This window comes from Ascidiella aspersa, chromosome 4 (assembly GCF_963924565.1).
Source record: "Ascidiella aspersa chromosome 4, kaAscAspe10.2, whole genome shotgun sequence".
In the NCBI taxonomy this organism is placed as follows: Eukaryota; Metazoa; Chordata; class Ascidiacea; order Phlebobranchia; family Ascidiidae; genus Ascidiella; species Ascidiella aspersa.
In genome coordinates this window covers 9,785,770-9,801,768 of record NC_139450.1, presented here as the reverse complement: position 1 = coordinate 9,801,768, position 15,999 = coordinate 9,785,770, and the positions used below count along the sequence as shown (strand labels likewise).

Genomic DNA, 15,999 nt, shown 5'->3' with positions numbered 1-15,999 from the left:
GATATCAATGCTATAAACAATGTTGAAGGTCTGTTTCGGTTATCGCAACTCCTCTCTTTAGTCATTTTCGGTACGTAGGTCTACTCATTTCTCCGAAGCCAATGTACTTATCGCAACAAAGCCTGACAGTAATACGATCGATGAAACATCGTGTCAGAGTTAGTGACTAGCTTTACTTGCTCTAAAACTGGCAAGAAAAATTCACTTTATGGTAACAGATTTAAACACGCCGACATGTGATTAAAAAAATACTGGTTTATAAAGCCTTTTGGCAAAGCCAAAACATAAAAATGGTACCAAAGCAATTTGAATTTTGGTGAAATTTATTATACGCACACGAAAACAAAAGAGTCTTTACAACAACAATAAGCGGTTGGCAAAACACAGAAACCGCCGGGTGAAGGAGGTATAATGTGCGTTGAACTAAGAAGAGGAACACTACGTGAACAATCTGTACGTTAAATGTGAACTCTAGGTCCTACTACAACACCGAAAACGAAAGCAGGTAAGCGGAATATTGCAGCAGTGGTCTATTGGTTATATACTGGGGCGTTGCATTGCGGAGCGGGTGGAGACGCGGTCTCTTTGTTTCACTGTGATGGCAAGTTAGTTGTCGGTTTACAACACGAAAGCTAAAAATAAATAATAGTTAAACGAACGGCATCCACAATGACAGTAACAAAGCTCGCAATTTCAAAAGCGGTGCGTTATATCGGGGGTTACATCCGCGCAATAGTCGCCACAACAAAGGCGAGTAGTACGACGAAGCCGGCAATGTATGGCTTGAGCTGTCCGCTATAAAACTAACCCTTATGTGCTGGATCGTGATAGACATCAGACTTTGCTGTAGGGTTTTTTCACGTGCTAGTGACGGCAAAATATACAAAACACAATCGGCAAGTAGCCCTAAAAATAATTTGCAGTACACATAAATATAGCACTCTAGCAAACAAATAAACAACAACTTCTAAAACAACTCCAGGTGGAGAAAACTTTTCAGGAGGATGTACATTGACAAAACCAGGCATACTGGTTGAAGGGAAGTCACAGCAGTCGAGACAGAAGAAAGCGTTTGGGAGAACAGCAGAAAGAGCGGGGAAACATAACAACACGCAACAAAACCGATGCGAGTTCTACAGTACGGACAGCAGAATTCGGGCTGTGAAAAGTCACCAAGTGCGGCACGACCGCGCGGGGGAACTCACAAGAAACGTTACGCGAAAACGAAACGGACAGCACGACACACAGCGACGCGACCGTGACGTTTACTCGCTTTTCGGGCGACAGACGTCTTCCTCATTGCTATTGACAAGGACAAGGCCATTTGACTCGGCGGGAACAGCTGGCTTGGCTTGCTTCTTGTGCAGGAGTCGACGGCGGCTGATCTGGCGGTGTTTGACCACGCTTAGGGCGATGCCAAGCTGTGCTAGGTAGTAGGTGCCCATCACGATCCAACGCTGGTGCGGCACGTCCGAGTAGAAACGGTTGATGGCCAGGCAGGTATCGGATATGCAGAAGGAGATGGCGCCCAGGCAGGCGGCGAGCTCCGTCCACTTTTTGTGGCTCTTGCCGTTCACGCCAGCGCGTAAGTCCTCCAGACACCTGTCGCGGTAAACGGGAGGTAAGCGATCAGCATTTGTCAGCGTTGTAATGACGTCAATGAGTTTTAGTGCACTTTAGTCACTGTTCCATGGGAGTGACTTGGGCCTTGGCTTAAATAACTGAACTGTTTTAATGACCAATTTGTTAGAAAGGTGGCTCTTTCCCCTAACTTTGTATGCTTAAAACGGTTTTCAAATTTACTGTTCAGTTTTTGGCATTGGCGTTTTTATTTATATTAGAAATAAATTTTGTAATTTGAACCAAGTTTTTAAAATGCCTGCCATGGCAATGACTTTGGACGGGACTTGACTTGACTAGTTTGACACGGTTATGACCAGTTTAAACTTCCTTTCAATTAGGCTCTGAAACAGAATAGGCACCTCACCAAACAGTAATAAAACACATTGAGGAGCAGTATGGTAAAAACATTAATAATATCATTTTACTGGACCGAATACAATAACTTGTTTTTGTATTTTTTTGCAAACTGATATGCAATTCCAGTTTTCCCAAATACATGAGATATGGTAATGGTATTAATTAAAATTAATTGAAAATAAAATGCAAATAACATTAAGTTTATCTACTTACTTAACAACACAATTTTTGTATAATAAGTTCACATGACGCTGAACATGGTAAACCAAACACTATTTTAAATCCGTTAGCCATCAAGATGAAACAAATCACAAATTTGCAAATAAAAAAAAATTGGTAATAAGGAAAACAATAGAATATTTTATAGTAAAATAATTTTTTCCATAGTAAAACATAGTAAGAGCGTTAACAGCTGATAATATTAAATGTAAACCTAGTATTGGCCTATCCCTATTTGCACAAATATCTATTTATAAACTGTTTGAGCGACTCTTTTTTAAATAAAGACATGAAGTTTCATGAAGGATAATTCCTAAAAGTGATTATATCAAATGACCCTTGGTAAATGTACTATGCGATTTCAAAGTTTTGGTAGTTCAATGACCTTGTGTTTGCCAAAATGTCAACATTACAAAATGGTAGGTTGTTTGCCAAATGAAAACAGATAAGCTTGTTAAACAAATATTTCTAAACCATTGATGTTAAACACACATTAGGCAATGCGGTATAGATAACTGTTTCTCGTAAAATTATTCACTTACTAAATATTTTGTTGGTTTAATAATGGATGGAATTTAAGGCAAGTAAATATGTTATTTAAAAAAAGTTTGGGTAAATATTAACTTTTCTTATATTGTTATTAAAAAATGGACAAGAATTTAGCACTGTTATTATAGATGATTTGCATATAGTTAAATATATACATTTTCTACTGTTATTTTTTTTAGCTCTTAACAACAAAGTTAATTAGAAAGATAACTTTTTTAATCATAAGAAGTTGTAAACAGTTAACCCTATTCCTAAATATCTAAAGCTTAAAAAGCAAAAAAAACGCATAAACAGTTTTCTATGCCTCAAAAAACACAAATTTTCAAACATGACTTAAATAAACATCCTAAGCATTCAAGCCATCTTGTTCCTTACTTGATTTTGGCAAGTGCCCTCCAGTTCATAAACAGAATAAGTAGAATGTACATAAGCACAGCAAACTTGAGTGTGTGATTTGGCAACCCACTGTAAAGGTACCAGTAGATAACTGCACAGATTGGCAGCAGCGTCACATAAAGAAAAGGTCGTAGAGGGTAGAATCCAAAGGCAAATGTGTAGAAGATGTGGGCCAAGCCAAAGGCAGCAACACCTGCACAGAGGAAATTGGCTTGTAAAACAAAATAATAGCATAGAATTTACAGCACAGATATGGGATAATGCATGTGCTTGTATCTGCTGAATTGCACCACGCAAAAATGAGTCACTGCTAAGCACTGCATTGACGTATTAAAAAATGAACTAAACAGCATTACTATAAATGTGTGACACAAATGGATTACCAGAATCAGGTAATAGATTATATTTACCATGCAGGAAGTATCCCTCGTCGCCATACACTAGAAAGATATCACCAATCATAGACAAAAGCAAGCCCCCAAGTATCCTTCTTGAATAATTGTTTTTAGAAGTGAAGCTAAAACCATCATACCTAAGAAAATACTCAGTTTTAGTCAACAGAATTTTAACTTTAATGTGATCAAATAAACACATTAAACAATGTTGGGCCTGATTAATTTTTAGTCGCATAATAGGCAGGCAACAGTTGTCTAACTGGATTAGTGGATTTTAACATTACATTAACAGAACTAAATTTAAAATCTGAAGGTGCTTAGGGAACAGAAAAACATTGAACATAGTTATTATTAAAAATGGCTTAAAATATAAATTAGCTCACCACAAAACAAAAATGCAAAGACTCAAAGTTGGCAAGCATTTCAGAATAGCCACAACAACATTTGGAGGATTGATTTCAGGCACTAGGACTAGGTAGATGCAGGCTGTCTTCAGGAAAGGAACCAGCCTGGGTCCAAAGTAGGAAAATTTTGTGTGCTGAAAGAAAAAAAAACAAAATTAAAATTACCTTAGCTAATCACAACAAAGGCCATATAAAACCAGTAGCTCTCTAGATATATCAACAAAAAATTCCTAGAAAATGTCTTCATCAAGCTATTTAATAAATGCAATAAATAAACTATTAGAAAACAGGAAACCGTCATTGAATAAATCTGTGCAACTATTCCACATCTGTTTTATACATTTTTTTTAATATTTCTTTGGATTTAATCTTGAAATTGGTGCTTTATGAGAACTACTACATGGTATTGAAAAAACAGAAAAGTATGGCTGACATACCTTACTCTCATTGCAGCAAGAAAGCTCCTCATCAGATGAACATGCCATGGTAGGTATTTGAAATCTTTATTGAAGCTCAAAAATATGCAAAAAATAACAAAAAATAACAGCTGAAATGATAAACATGTTTAAAACAAACGTTGTACATATTTATAGTTTGGCCTAAATGACAAAACTTATTTAAAATATTAACTAAGATTAAGAAGAAAACATTACCCCCAAACTAAGCTGATTAAATTTAAATGGAACTAAGTATATTAGGCTATAAAAGGTATCAACATCTTAAATTAATTAAAACTATACGAATAATTCCATAGATTATATTTTAAAACTGGCGTTACGTGCCTTTACTAATAGAATTACACAACACCACTTAGGGTTTTTATAAGTGGTGGGGTAACACTAATTTACGGAATGATGAATGGTCGGAATGGTCGGAACGCTCAATAATTTAAGTGTTACCCCATTAAAACAATTATTAAACCAACGCACAATATTTGAGTTAGGTTGGGGGTTAGCGTTTGGGTGTAGGTGGTCAAGTGTTATTATATTTAATAATAATCATTCCGTAAATTAGTGTTACCCCACCACTTATAATAATCAAGGGTTGTTATAAAATAACGTCTCAACTCTCAATAAACATTTAGTGACTCGTATTTAAAGCTGCACAAATCGACATGTATCACAATCAAACAAGCCATAGTTCCTAACTTATAAAAAACGATCTTATATAACTTTAGAAACTTAAACTTACGATAAGAACACTACGCATTACGCAACACTATAAGCATTCACAAATAACGTCACTCGACAGTCGACACTCAACTGGCTTAACGAGTTTGTTGTTGTGGTTCTCTGTCATTTCTAGAATTGATCTACGCTCTGATTGGTTTAAATTAGGCTGTGGAGGGGCGTTGTAATCTGAAACTGCGTGAACCTCAGTCATTTCAAGACTGAAGTCCACCAAAACAACAAAAACATTCGAATGGATAGCTCATTTGTGACATCTAGCGTAAATAAAATGCGTTGATTATTTTAATCGCTAATGAGTCTACCTTCTTGAGTGTAAAACACCAACTAAGTCTACCAAAGTGATTTATATGCTAAATTGCAAAATTTACCTTGGCTAGGAAGTAGTTTTTGAATGTTTAAAAGTTAAAAAAGTCCAATCCCACAAAATACCTTAATACAGAAATGTTTATGTTATTATACGTCTGCTGCTTGTAGACTAAATGTGCTTAACAACAGGCGTTGCTAAAGTCGCTAATTCTGCGGCAAGTTTAATTTCGAAAAAATATTAGGAATTATATAAAGTTGCAGATCAAGTCGTTTTGAATAAATAACAAGTCAAGTGGAATTTAGAGCAAGTTAATTTTCAAGTCAAGTCCTTGTCATAAAAAGTAAATGTTAAATTGTTAAATTTGTCCTATTATGAGCAATATAAAACTAAAAATACAAAAAAAGGTAACATTTGGCAAGCAGATTGTTTTATGTGCAAAATTTACGACAACTAAAACCAAATTTATGAAAAATGCTAAATAAAAACACTTCATTTCACCCCAAGTCATTTTTCTAAAAGACTTATGTCAAGTTATTTTGCCCAAACGATTTAAGTCAAGTCAAATCTATTGAAAACAGTGACTTAAGTTTTCATTAAAACACTGCAAAAAATCTGTAGGTTAGTTAAATGATATATGGAGTCATAGCATTTGTTTTAAGGTATATTTCTTATTTTTTTGAGTATGATAAAAATAACAAAAATATTATGCAAGTTACTTTTTTTATCTTGTCTAGAACTATAATTATATCCCACTGTGGAAAGTATGGCAAGTGCACCCACGAGTTTTTTTTCAACCTTTTAAAAGTGCACCCCGAAAAATATCTAAACTGCACCCCAATTATGTACAAAATTTGTGCGGCATACATTTACAGTGCAATGTATGCAATACACAATGCATTGGAAAATCATAAAGTGCACCCGAGGTGTACTTTTTTGACCTTCGTTGCACCCGGATTTTTTTCTGCCGTGCACCCGCAAGATCTCGTTGAAATCTGCCATACTTTCCAGAATTGATTATATCCCCTTTTAAACCAAACAGACTCTTCTTTTGTCAAGAATTTAGCTTAATGTTTTCTTGTATGCTTTATTTCATAACGACTGGAACTGTTTTGATTTTAGCATTTCTGGATTATATATATATTTTTTATCTTATAAGCCCGAGTTTATTACAGCCTTTAAGTGTTTCTTGATTTTACAAGTAAATTTTGAAATCTTCTTTTATTATTTAAGTACATTTCGTATTTATTCTTTCCTAGGGAAATACAAATGACCATCTGTCACATCCAAATTGCCTAATATTCCAAGAAAAAATTTAATGGCATATTACAGGGGTGTCCAACAAGAAAATTGGCACGCAAGCCCCCCTAAATTACTTAATTTGCTATTAAGCCAATTGTAAAAAATACCTAATTTTATACAGTAAATTACCATTGTTTATTCACAATATAAAACAATCACTGCAATTACGACAACTAATAATTACTTCTAATAGTAACATTATATTGTAGTGGAGGCTAACATTCACATAACTATAAAGTTTGATGTGAAGAAACAAGAAGCAAAAGTCAGCTCACCGACGGACATTTATATGTATTAATGCGCACTGCTAACTACACGCTTTTATTATTTGCAAAAAAACGCTTTTATTATTAGAAAGAATTTTATTACTAAACTTTGGCACGGGAAGAAGTTATAGGATAAAAATTGGCACGCCGGCATGTTTGAGTAGGACACCCCTGGCGTATTATGTTAAACGATACAATGTAATAGGCAGCATACTAAAGTATACAAAATAGAAATTTGCGAGTTGTATCATTTTGTACCTCCTATATCCTATTATATTTATATGTTTAAAAACATGTTTTGCATTACTTTGTGTGCAAGATCAGTCAATGCTAAACCAGCTTGTCAACCATGGCCCTCGGGTCCCCTTGGGGACAAAGGAGCAGTAATCGGTTAAGCATATTTTAATATTATTTTTTTATTGCTAGCGGGTAAATTCAAAGTGTGGTTTTGGGGTTTTAGCTCCCTTCAGACATTCTGCAACAATTTTTTTCTAAGAAACCTTTGAAGAAGAGACACACAGTGTTGAGACCCCATACAATGGGGCCACCACTCATGAAAAGATGAAAATCACTGGTCCATATTATCAGAAAAAGTTTATTATTGAGTTGTAATGTTTTTCAGATATTTGCACTTCCAAGAATGGAACACTGTGTTGGCTTGTGCACCATGTTCGATTTAGTCTAGAATAAGGTTGTTATCTAAGATTTATATTTTGGTTAAAAAAGTCAACAAAATGTCGCTTGATGATCCGCGTGTGGAATGGATGAGAGAAAAAGTTTGCCTCGGACTTGATATTACAGATTATGAGGTAACATATATTTAAAGCTTCTAACTATTCTATTAGTGCCTTTTTGTATTTATTACTGAATAAGCATGATTTCAATGTAGAAAATATATACCAATCAGAAAATAAATGATAATGGCCATATTTAAATGCTATACATGATTTAAGATCACATTTATACAATTCTAATTTGGATTTACTTGTTTATATAGATACGATACAATTCTATGCTAGCTGTAGTACTTGTCTAGCAGTATGTCTGTGATGTTTTTAGGTGTTCTCTAATTTACTCTCAAGAGACGAAGGGGAAAATGAGCTGACCATTTTAAAGTTTTTTAATGAATCATCAGACGAAGACGGCTCGTCTGTCTTGCTCTTTTATTCCAGAACAGTTGAAGAACAGGAAGAAGTAGAAGTGGAATACGGTAAGAAAGACCAGTTAAAATATATTTGTGTTCTATTTTTGTAGAATTAAAATAAGCTATACTAATACACACATATTGCATTTTATTTAGTGTTCTGTGAATTTAGTTGTATGACTTCGTCAATGGTGTTATTGAATATCATGAATAAAAGAACAGTGATAAGTGTTAATTGTGTAACCCGGTATGCCTGCTAGATAATATTTTTTCCATTTCAAGTAAGTATTTGAAAACTTTGTTTAATTCATTTACTGTTGGGCAATCCAGAACCGGATATTCCAGACATCGCTTCAGATGCTGGTTCTGAATCTAGTGACAAACCCAAGAGTGTGGAATCAGCCAGTAATCACGGCGATGCGGAAAACACGCCTCAAGAAGGCGGCGCTGAAGAAAGTCCACCACCTGCTGAAGGTTAGTTTAAATTTTATTGTTCTAATTGCCCTCCTTTTGTCAACACAAGTTTTTTCAAATAATTGTGTCGAAAATGTTTTTGATCAATTTTGCAGTGTGTAATGACTTACTTAAGTGCACTGAAGTTCACTCATTTCAAATATCTTGACTTGACTTGGACTTAAGTCATTTTGCCAAATAATTTGGGATTTGGAATTAAATTAGGTGTTTTTATTAAAATTTATCTCATGTTTTGTACATTAAACAATTTTATTGCTGTATATTGCGTTTGTGTTATTTTTTTAGTTAAATGGTTGATTATAGTCTCACAAGTTTACCAATTTTAATAGTTTACCAGTTTACTTTTATGTCAATGACAGGACTTGAAATTGACTTGCTCTCATAATGACTTGATTTGGGCAACCAATGACTTGGACTGGGACTTGACTTGTTATTTTTGCCAAAGACTTGACTTGGACTTAATTTATTTTTCAAATGACTAGACCTTAACTTAAGTCATTTCAAAATGACTTGTTTACAACACTGCAATTTTAAGTCGCGTAAATGTTAAGTTGTGGTTACAATTTTCTAATGATTTCTCATGTTAAGAAGCGCTGAGTGCATCATTACAAGTTGTATTTTGCCGCTCAGCTGCAGAGGCCGCTGGGGAAGCCCCTGCAAGCCAACCAGCGGAGAACGCGGCGTCGAACGAAGAAGGTGAAGAGGCGCCAGCACCTCAAGTGCACACGGTACGTGGTTTGTTTGACATTTTACTGCATTTTGATTGGGCAAGTGGTTCTCAACCAGGGTGCCCAGAGATATTTGAGAATCTTTAAGCATCTGATTTTTGCTCAAATCTTACAACTTTTTTGTAAAGATTAGAGTGAAATAAATCCAATTATAACCTTCTACGTTGTGTCGAGTTGAAGTGTGTTGTTCCAGTTCGGTTTATTGTGACATTCTAGTAAATTACTTACGGAAAAATCTTGTAAGGATGTGCAATCTATTTGTTATTTCTGAGGGGTGCCGATAGCCGTAAAAGGTTGAGAAACACTGGAATAGGCCTTTATATCAATTTTAACATCTTAACTTACTAGCGGTCACTGAGGTCATTTATAACGTTACGCTAGGTTTAAAAGTTTTACTCAACAAAGTTTAATTGACTGTCTGTTTGCTCGGGTGCAATATTTTGGGTCGAACTCGCTGAATTGGTTGATCTGACGCGCTGTGAATATTTAGTAGGCCTACAGTGTATTTACATTCCAAAAAGTGGTTGTCGTCTCTAATCTTTCTGTGCGATCATCGAAGTTCGCTTTAGATTCGTGTTCAATTTTAACAGACCCGCCTATTTGTGCTGGTTGGAAATTGTCTTGTAAGAAAATTCGACACATTGCGTTGTTTGTTTTGCAGAAAATCGTGATCCAGACGATTGTCCGCCAGGTGTTGTTTCTGTGCGAGACACATCTCCCCAACGACCAAGTTGATCAGGTAAGAACTATTTCGTTATTCGGTTAAATTGTTACTATAAACAATAAACATACATCGTAGAGACAGATAGAGTTCAGGTGGTTTTGCTAGTTACAAAATTTATCAATACAAGAAACATATGAAGCAGTCATCTCATTTGCCAAGTTGTTTATAGTTCTGGTTTAGATAAAACCTAAGTCCGGTTTACACGAAGGATTTACCTCCCGGTCCTGTAAAAAAGTACAAGATTAAAATGCTCAAATATCCCGGTACACATCGTATTTTGGGCCAGCCATTTTCGCACCGGCGTTTTATAAAGCTCCCCAAAATTTTGTCTCAGGAATGCGTCTATTTCCTGCGCAACCTCAGCGGCGTTATCCCGGTTCCCAACGACATCGAGGAAGCAAATCAGACTTTGTCCGAGTTCGTTGAATCGGGATCGCTCAACGGCCACTCGCTCGACATGCTCGAACACATGATTTCCAAGGTAACTTGCCATCCTCGGTTTCTGTCTAACCTTTGTTTAAATCGAAGGTATAGGTGGCCGAACTAAAGACGCCACTTTTCGCAAAACTGTGTTTTATTTTGTTTAATCTGTATTAGGTCAAGAGTTTTAGCAACTTACTATTTTTACCTTTTGAAGGATAATGGTTTGAGTTTGTAGTAAGACGTAATAACAATATCAAAGCCCATACAGAAGTAGGTATCATTTTGAACGTTTCGAATAACTTTTTATTCATTTTCAACATCAAAATGAATAAAGAGTTATTCGAAACGTTCAAAATGCTACCTACATCTGTATGGGCTTTGATATTCTTCTTATATTTTTACCCTGTTTGCGAACTTAACTCTTTCTTCGTTCTCGTCCCTTGTAAGGTTTTCATGCCTCTTCTGTCGTACGGTCAGCACAAGGCCGGGGAAATTCCCGCGTCTGTGAATGCGATCGCCCAGCAAGAACATGCCCCGAGCCCATTGCCTGGGACGCCCAGGTAACTACATATAGGGACATTTTCTATTTTAGCATAGCCCCTAAAACAAGGGTTCTTAAACTTTTTTACTGCGGACCCCTAAGTATTTATTTGCTTCGCATGGACTAGTGTAGGCGAGAAAGTTTTAGAGATGACGCCATAATACAAGTATACTTCAGAAATGTTTCCGGTTCAAAAGATGTGAAATGTAATGAAGTTTAAATACATTCAGTGCAAAAAGATTTTATTTTTAACCATATCCTACTCTTTTTTATGAAAAATCGATTGATTAAATATACACTAATAATCCAATTAGATCTTTATGGACTCCCTAACCTAGTTCACGTAACCCCCAAAGGGTTTAAGAAACACTGCCCTAAAAAATAGGCATTTTTGTAATAAAAAAACAATAATTCGTCATTACATTCTCTATTGTTTGTTTTTCCTGTTTATCCATCTCTTTTTTAGGGAGGAAGACCAGCACGAAAGCCAAAGTAAGGTTCTGATGAGAGACGAGTTCCTGATGAACCTCAACAAGTTTGTCAAGCACATTCAACGCACAATGCAACAATTGGAAGGTAAAATATTGGTATTTTTGCCCAAGCAAATATACGCATCTCATAGGTGTTTCCGTATAACCCGCGTTGCTGATTAACAGCCCACAAAAAGGTTGGCCCTTTTTTAAACAGGCGAAATCCGACTAAACGTGCCCGACCTCAACTTGGAAGGAGACATAGACACCCTGTCCCGCAAGCCAGGTCTCATGGATCAGATTGAAGCAGCCTGTGGAAACTGGCAGCAACAAATCTCAACAGCGGTTGATCAACAGTTAAAGAAGAAACCGCAGGTAAAATGGCGAAAAGGCGGGATACTTACTCTTTAAAACTGAAAACAAATACTTCTGATCCCTGGGGGTTTATGGCAATGTTTTACACACGTCGTTTTAGAATGACTTAAGTCCTGGTCAAGTCATTTGTAAAAAAAAACTTGAGTCCAAGTCAAGTCTTTTTGAATTAATACCAAGCCAAGTCCCAGTCCAAGTCATCAGTTGCACAAGTCAAAGTCCCAGTCAAGTCATAATTAGAGCAAGTCAACTGCAAGTCATGTCCTTGTCATAAAAGTCATTGACTTAAGTCTGGTTCATGGACCCCCGATTGAAAACCACCGCTCTTGTACCTAACATTCCTCGTTTGCTTTTGGTTATCAGTCTATAAAAACAATCCACTTCTATTTTTTTGCAGGGCAATGGCCCTCTGGCCGAGATCGACTTCTGGCGAGAGCGCAACGCCGCTCTGAGCGCGCTGAGCGAACAACTGAAGCTGCCCGCCGTCATCAAGATGCTGGACATCCTGGCGCTCAAGTCGGACACCACTGCGCTGTCCAACTTCAAGATGAGTCGCGACGAACTGGCCAAGTTCTACACCGAGGCCAAGGACAACGTGCGCTTCCTCACCACGCTTGAGCGTCACTTCAAGGTTTTAATATACGCGCGCGCTTTTTTGCAAGGGTTTTTTTAAGGGAAAGCGTTGCCGGCGGTTTCGAGTTCCACTCCTGGGCGATTTACCTTAAATCCCAGTGTAGTCGATAATGAAGCCAAGCCCGAACATCAGATCACTATATTCAAAGAGTGTGGTATTTAGTACACGATTTTGAATGAATTGATGGAGCGCATTGAGAGTTTCTTTTTGCTTTGATGAAATTCTTTATTTAAGTCATTCTGCTTAATAACTTTCGATTAAAGAATTTTTTTGATGGTTTTGCATAAGGGTAAATTGAACCCCGGTTATTTGGCTTCGTTTTGCTTTAGTAATTGGCGGTTAAGATCAAGATTTGTCAGTTAAACGTGTTTATAAGGCACGTAAATGGTGTCTGCCAGGACTATAGAGAGAAAACACATGATGTAAACGGTTAACCTGTAACAATCCTAAACTATTACTAGCTTTTTATAAAGTTGAAGTTTTGTCAAGCACAGGGTTTTATGGGTGTTTAATAAAATAAACTAAAGTAATTTTTGCTTAAATTGTAACAGCAGCCATTGTGACAAGCAATAAAATTCCGGGGAAAAAAGAACAGCGTTCGACTGCCACACATAACAATAAGAAGTTGTTTACTACTGTACTAGAAAGAGGCTGTTTAGTCAATGTAAGGTTTTTCATGGATATATAATTATATGTATATATTTTTTATGGATATATTTTTAACGTATGCGCATTTGTTTTGTCAGAATCTGGCGCACGGCTCCGGCTTCAACATCGTTGTCGAGACCATTCCTTCTATGATGAACGCTCTCAGGATGGTCTGGATCATTTCTAGGTATGGAGTTACCTGATATCGCAAAACTAACGCCGACTTCTATTGTTTCGTATTAGAGTAGGTGCTCCATAAACACAGAACAATAAAACTAATTCTCTGAACAGCGTAAACTGCAAAGCGAACTGTAAACTGAAACCTCTCTTAAGTTATATCGCCTCATTTTCTTCATAGCGGCTATAACGGAAAACGAATTGTGTATAACGACTACTAGCTTACGCCAAGAAACTATTCTCTCGTTTCCACCGAATGGCTGAATGCTTTCTATATTTGTAAACAGTTAAAGTTCAAACGCTTCTAAAAAAAAACTACATCCGTAGCTTGGCCTAGATATTCGCTTCCTCTATATCAGGGGATCTTAAACTTTTTTACCGCGGACCCCTATAGTTTTTTTGGATTCGCATGGACCACGGTAGGCAAGGATAAAAAAAAATGACGTCACAACAAAGAAACTTCATAAATCTGCTGATTTTGGGTTCCAAAAACGTGAAAGTTAGATGGGTCGAACTACATTAAGTTCAAAACCGTTTTTTCAACTTAACTGTTTTTCCTGGAAAAATTACTTCTTAGAAAGACACTAATATTTCAATTATAGGCGTTCATGGACGCCCTAAAATAGATCACGGACCTCCAATGGGTCCATGGACCCCGGTTTAAGAACCCCTGCTCTATATCTATATGAAATATTTCAATTTTGAACAACAGCTTTTACGCTACAACTAAATGTTAATTTGACCAACTTTTACACTCAGGCATTACAACAAGGACGAGCGCATGGTTCCACTCATGGAGCGAATAGCCTGGGAACTGGCCGAGAGGGTTTCGCGAGTTATCAACATAAGGACGATCTACCGGGAGAACCCCGCACAGGTCAGTACTATACACGGAATGCCATGGACTTTATTTAGTGTGTGTTCGGCCCATAATTTTGTTTTGCCTGTCACACCCCTTAAAATTGTGCTGACGCAATTTAACCCCACCCATTATTCGCGCTGCATGCTTGCGTGCGTGGTGCGTCCCTGTGTCACTGTGTGTGTTTTACCAAGATTAAAAATGAAATTCGTTTTAATCAGGCTTGAAATAAACCTCTATACTCAGTTGTCAATTTGCTTTAAATGCAATTAAGTTAAACGCAAAAAAGAGTAAAACTTCGTTTTCTATACCACTGTCCTACATGGGAAATACTGATCTACCGGGTTAAATGCCAAGGACGAAGTTAAATCTACAAGCTATACAAGTGGAGAAAAATATTAAGTGCAGCTTTCATTCGCCTATTAGGTGAAGGCAAAGACGGCGGAGGCGCGCAACATGCTGCTTCTATGGCGCGACATGTACTTTGGCGTTCGAGCCAAGATTGAGGCTTCGGGGAGAGACGCGCGCTGGGAGTTCGACCGCAAGCGACTCTTCGAGCGCACCGACTACATGGCCGACATCTGCCAGAACCTGCACGACGTTGCCCAGGTATGTTGTGTACAACTCGTCAGTGTTGTAATGACTTAAGTTATTTACTTGACTTAAGTCACTGCTTTTAAATGACTTGACTTGAGTCTTTTGGACAAATGACTTGACTTGGACTTAAGTCATTTTGTCAAATACCTTGGGATTAAATTAACTATTTTTCATTAAAATTGATCTTCAGTTTTGCACATTAAACACTTTTACTGCTGTATATTGCGTTTGTGTTATTTTTTTCTCCGGACGAGTTTACCAATTTTAATAGTTTAACAGTTTACTTTTATGTCAATGACTTGAAAATTGACTTGCTCTCATAATAACTTGACTGGGACTTGACTTGGGCAACCGGTGACTTAGATCGGGACTTAAGTCAGTTCAAAATGGCTTGTTTAAATTTTGCTTGCTAAACAAAACATTACCTAAATGTTTAAGCAACTTTGAATAAATAAAATCAAAGCGAAGGACGCCACTATACTTTTGCACATTGTGCATAGAGCTTTGCAAAACGAGAGTTATAAATTAAGCTACACTCTAATGTAATTTATCCAAACGCATTTCAGGCATCAATCGACCGTCTATTGTTGAACTAAAAACCGTTCTATTTTATCGGCGTATTTTTCTTCTGTGTGTACCTAAAAACGAAAAAAAATGAAAAAAATGTTTCTTTTGCATGCACAAATCAAACACTAAATTGATAACAATTGCCGTACACCACGTGTTTGGACAGTCAGTGATCTCCAACCTTTTTATTAACCGGCCCCAAATCACATATAAAATGAAATCAGTATTTACATGCGACCCCTGTTTGTTTTCCGATTACATGAGCGATTAAATATTACGCTTAAGATGTATACAATTTCAGATAACTTTGGCTACACAAGTACACGTGTGTACCGAAATGAGAAGTTTAAGTTAATACATGGATTTGAAAACATGAATTTGAACTCATGAAACACGACTTTTTAAATTAACATTTTCAACATAATCATTACGCTCGTTTAAACTACGACCGCAATGAAATCACTAAAACGGCAGGAAATGGTGAGTGATTGCGACCCCAGAATAGGTTTAGGCGACCCAATGGGCGACCCATAGGTTGGAGATCACTGCTATATATTTAATAGGATAGCTTCGTTCTTTTTAAAACGTTACACAACCCGTTTTACCGCCATGAACTTGAGTCAACTCTATCAACCA

The 15,999-nt window shown here is 36.8% G+C and overlaps 2 protein-coding genes across 2 annotated transcripts in view; one reads left to right on the top strand and one right to left on the bottom strand.

The window, feature by feature from the left end:
* Positions 1 to 311: 311 nt before the first annotated feature.
* LOC146147087 (lysoplasmalogenase TMEM86A-like) lies at positions 312 to 5,205 on the bottom strand. The gene is made up of 5 exons (XM_083386813.1): positions 4,381 to 5,205; positions 3,923 to 4,077; positions 3,555 to 3,676; positions 3,124 to 3,337; positions 312 to 1,602 (listed from the first exon to the last, which is right to left on the bottom strand). Exons 1-5 carry the CDS (start codon positions 4,426 to 4,428, stop codon positions 1,266 to 1,268), a joined length of 876 nt encoding a protein of 291 aa, XP_083242939.1. The 5' UTR covers positions 4,429 to 5,205; the 3' UTR covers positions 312 to 1,265.
* A 2,430-nt stretch (positions 5,206 to 7,635) lies between these two features.
* LOC146147080 (dynein axonemal heavy chain 10-like) overlaps positions 7,636 to 15,999 on the top strand; it is a 72,903-nt gene continuing 64,539 nt past the window's right edge. The window contains exons 1-13 of the mRNA XM_083387677.1: positions 7,636 to 7,814; positions 8,065 to 8,215; positions 8,480 to 8,623; positions 9,254 to 9,351; positions 10,013 to 10,090; positions 10,410 to 10,556; positions 10,946 to 11,058; positions 11,506 to 11,615; positions 11,727 to 11,884; positions 12,279 to 12,512; positions 13,262 to 13,350; positions 14,100 to 14,217; positions 14,626 to 14,808. Of these exons, the coding sequence (XP_083243803.1) occupies positions 7,740 to 7,814; positions 8,065 to 8,215; positions 8,480 to 8,623; positions 9,254 to 9,351; positions 10,013 to 10,090; positions 10,410 to 10,556; positions 10,946 to 11,058; positions 11,506 to 11,615; positions 11,727 to 11,884; positions 12,279 to 12,512; positions 13,262 to 13,350; positions 14,100 to 14,217; positions 14,626 to 14,808 (1,698 nt within the window). The 5' untranslated portion in view covers positions 7,636 to 7,739. The remainder of the gene's footprint in view (positions 7,815 to 8,064; positions 8,216 to 8,479; positions 8,624 to 9,253; positions 9,352 to 10,012; positions 10,091 to 10,409; positions 10,557 to 10,945; positions 11,059 to 11,505; positions 11,616 to 11,726; positions 11,885 to 12,278; positions 12,513 to 13,261; positions 13,351 to 14,099; positions 14,218 to 14,625; positions 14,809 to 15,999) is intronic.

Bases quoted from the DNA above. Each gene is read 5' to 3' on its own strand.
- LOC146147087 (XM_083386813.1), bottom strand. From the start codon at position 4,428: ATGGCATGTTCATCTGATGAGGAGCTTTCTTGCTGCAATGAGAGTAAG. The intron at 3,338-3,554 runs GTAAATATAATC...TCCTCTGTGCAG, and splicing joins CGAGGGATACTTCCTGCATG to GTGTTGCTGCCTTTGGCTTG. The intron at 1,603-3,123 runs GTAAGGAACAAG...TTACCGCGACAG, and splicing joins AGGGCACTTGCCAAAATCAA to GTGTCTGGAGGACTTACGCG.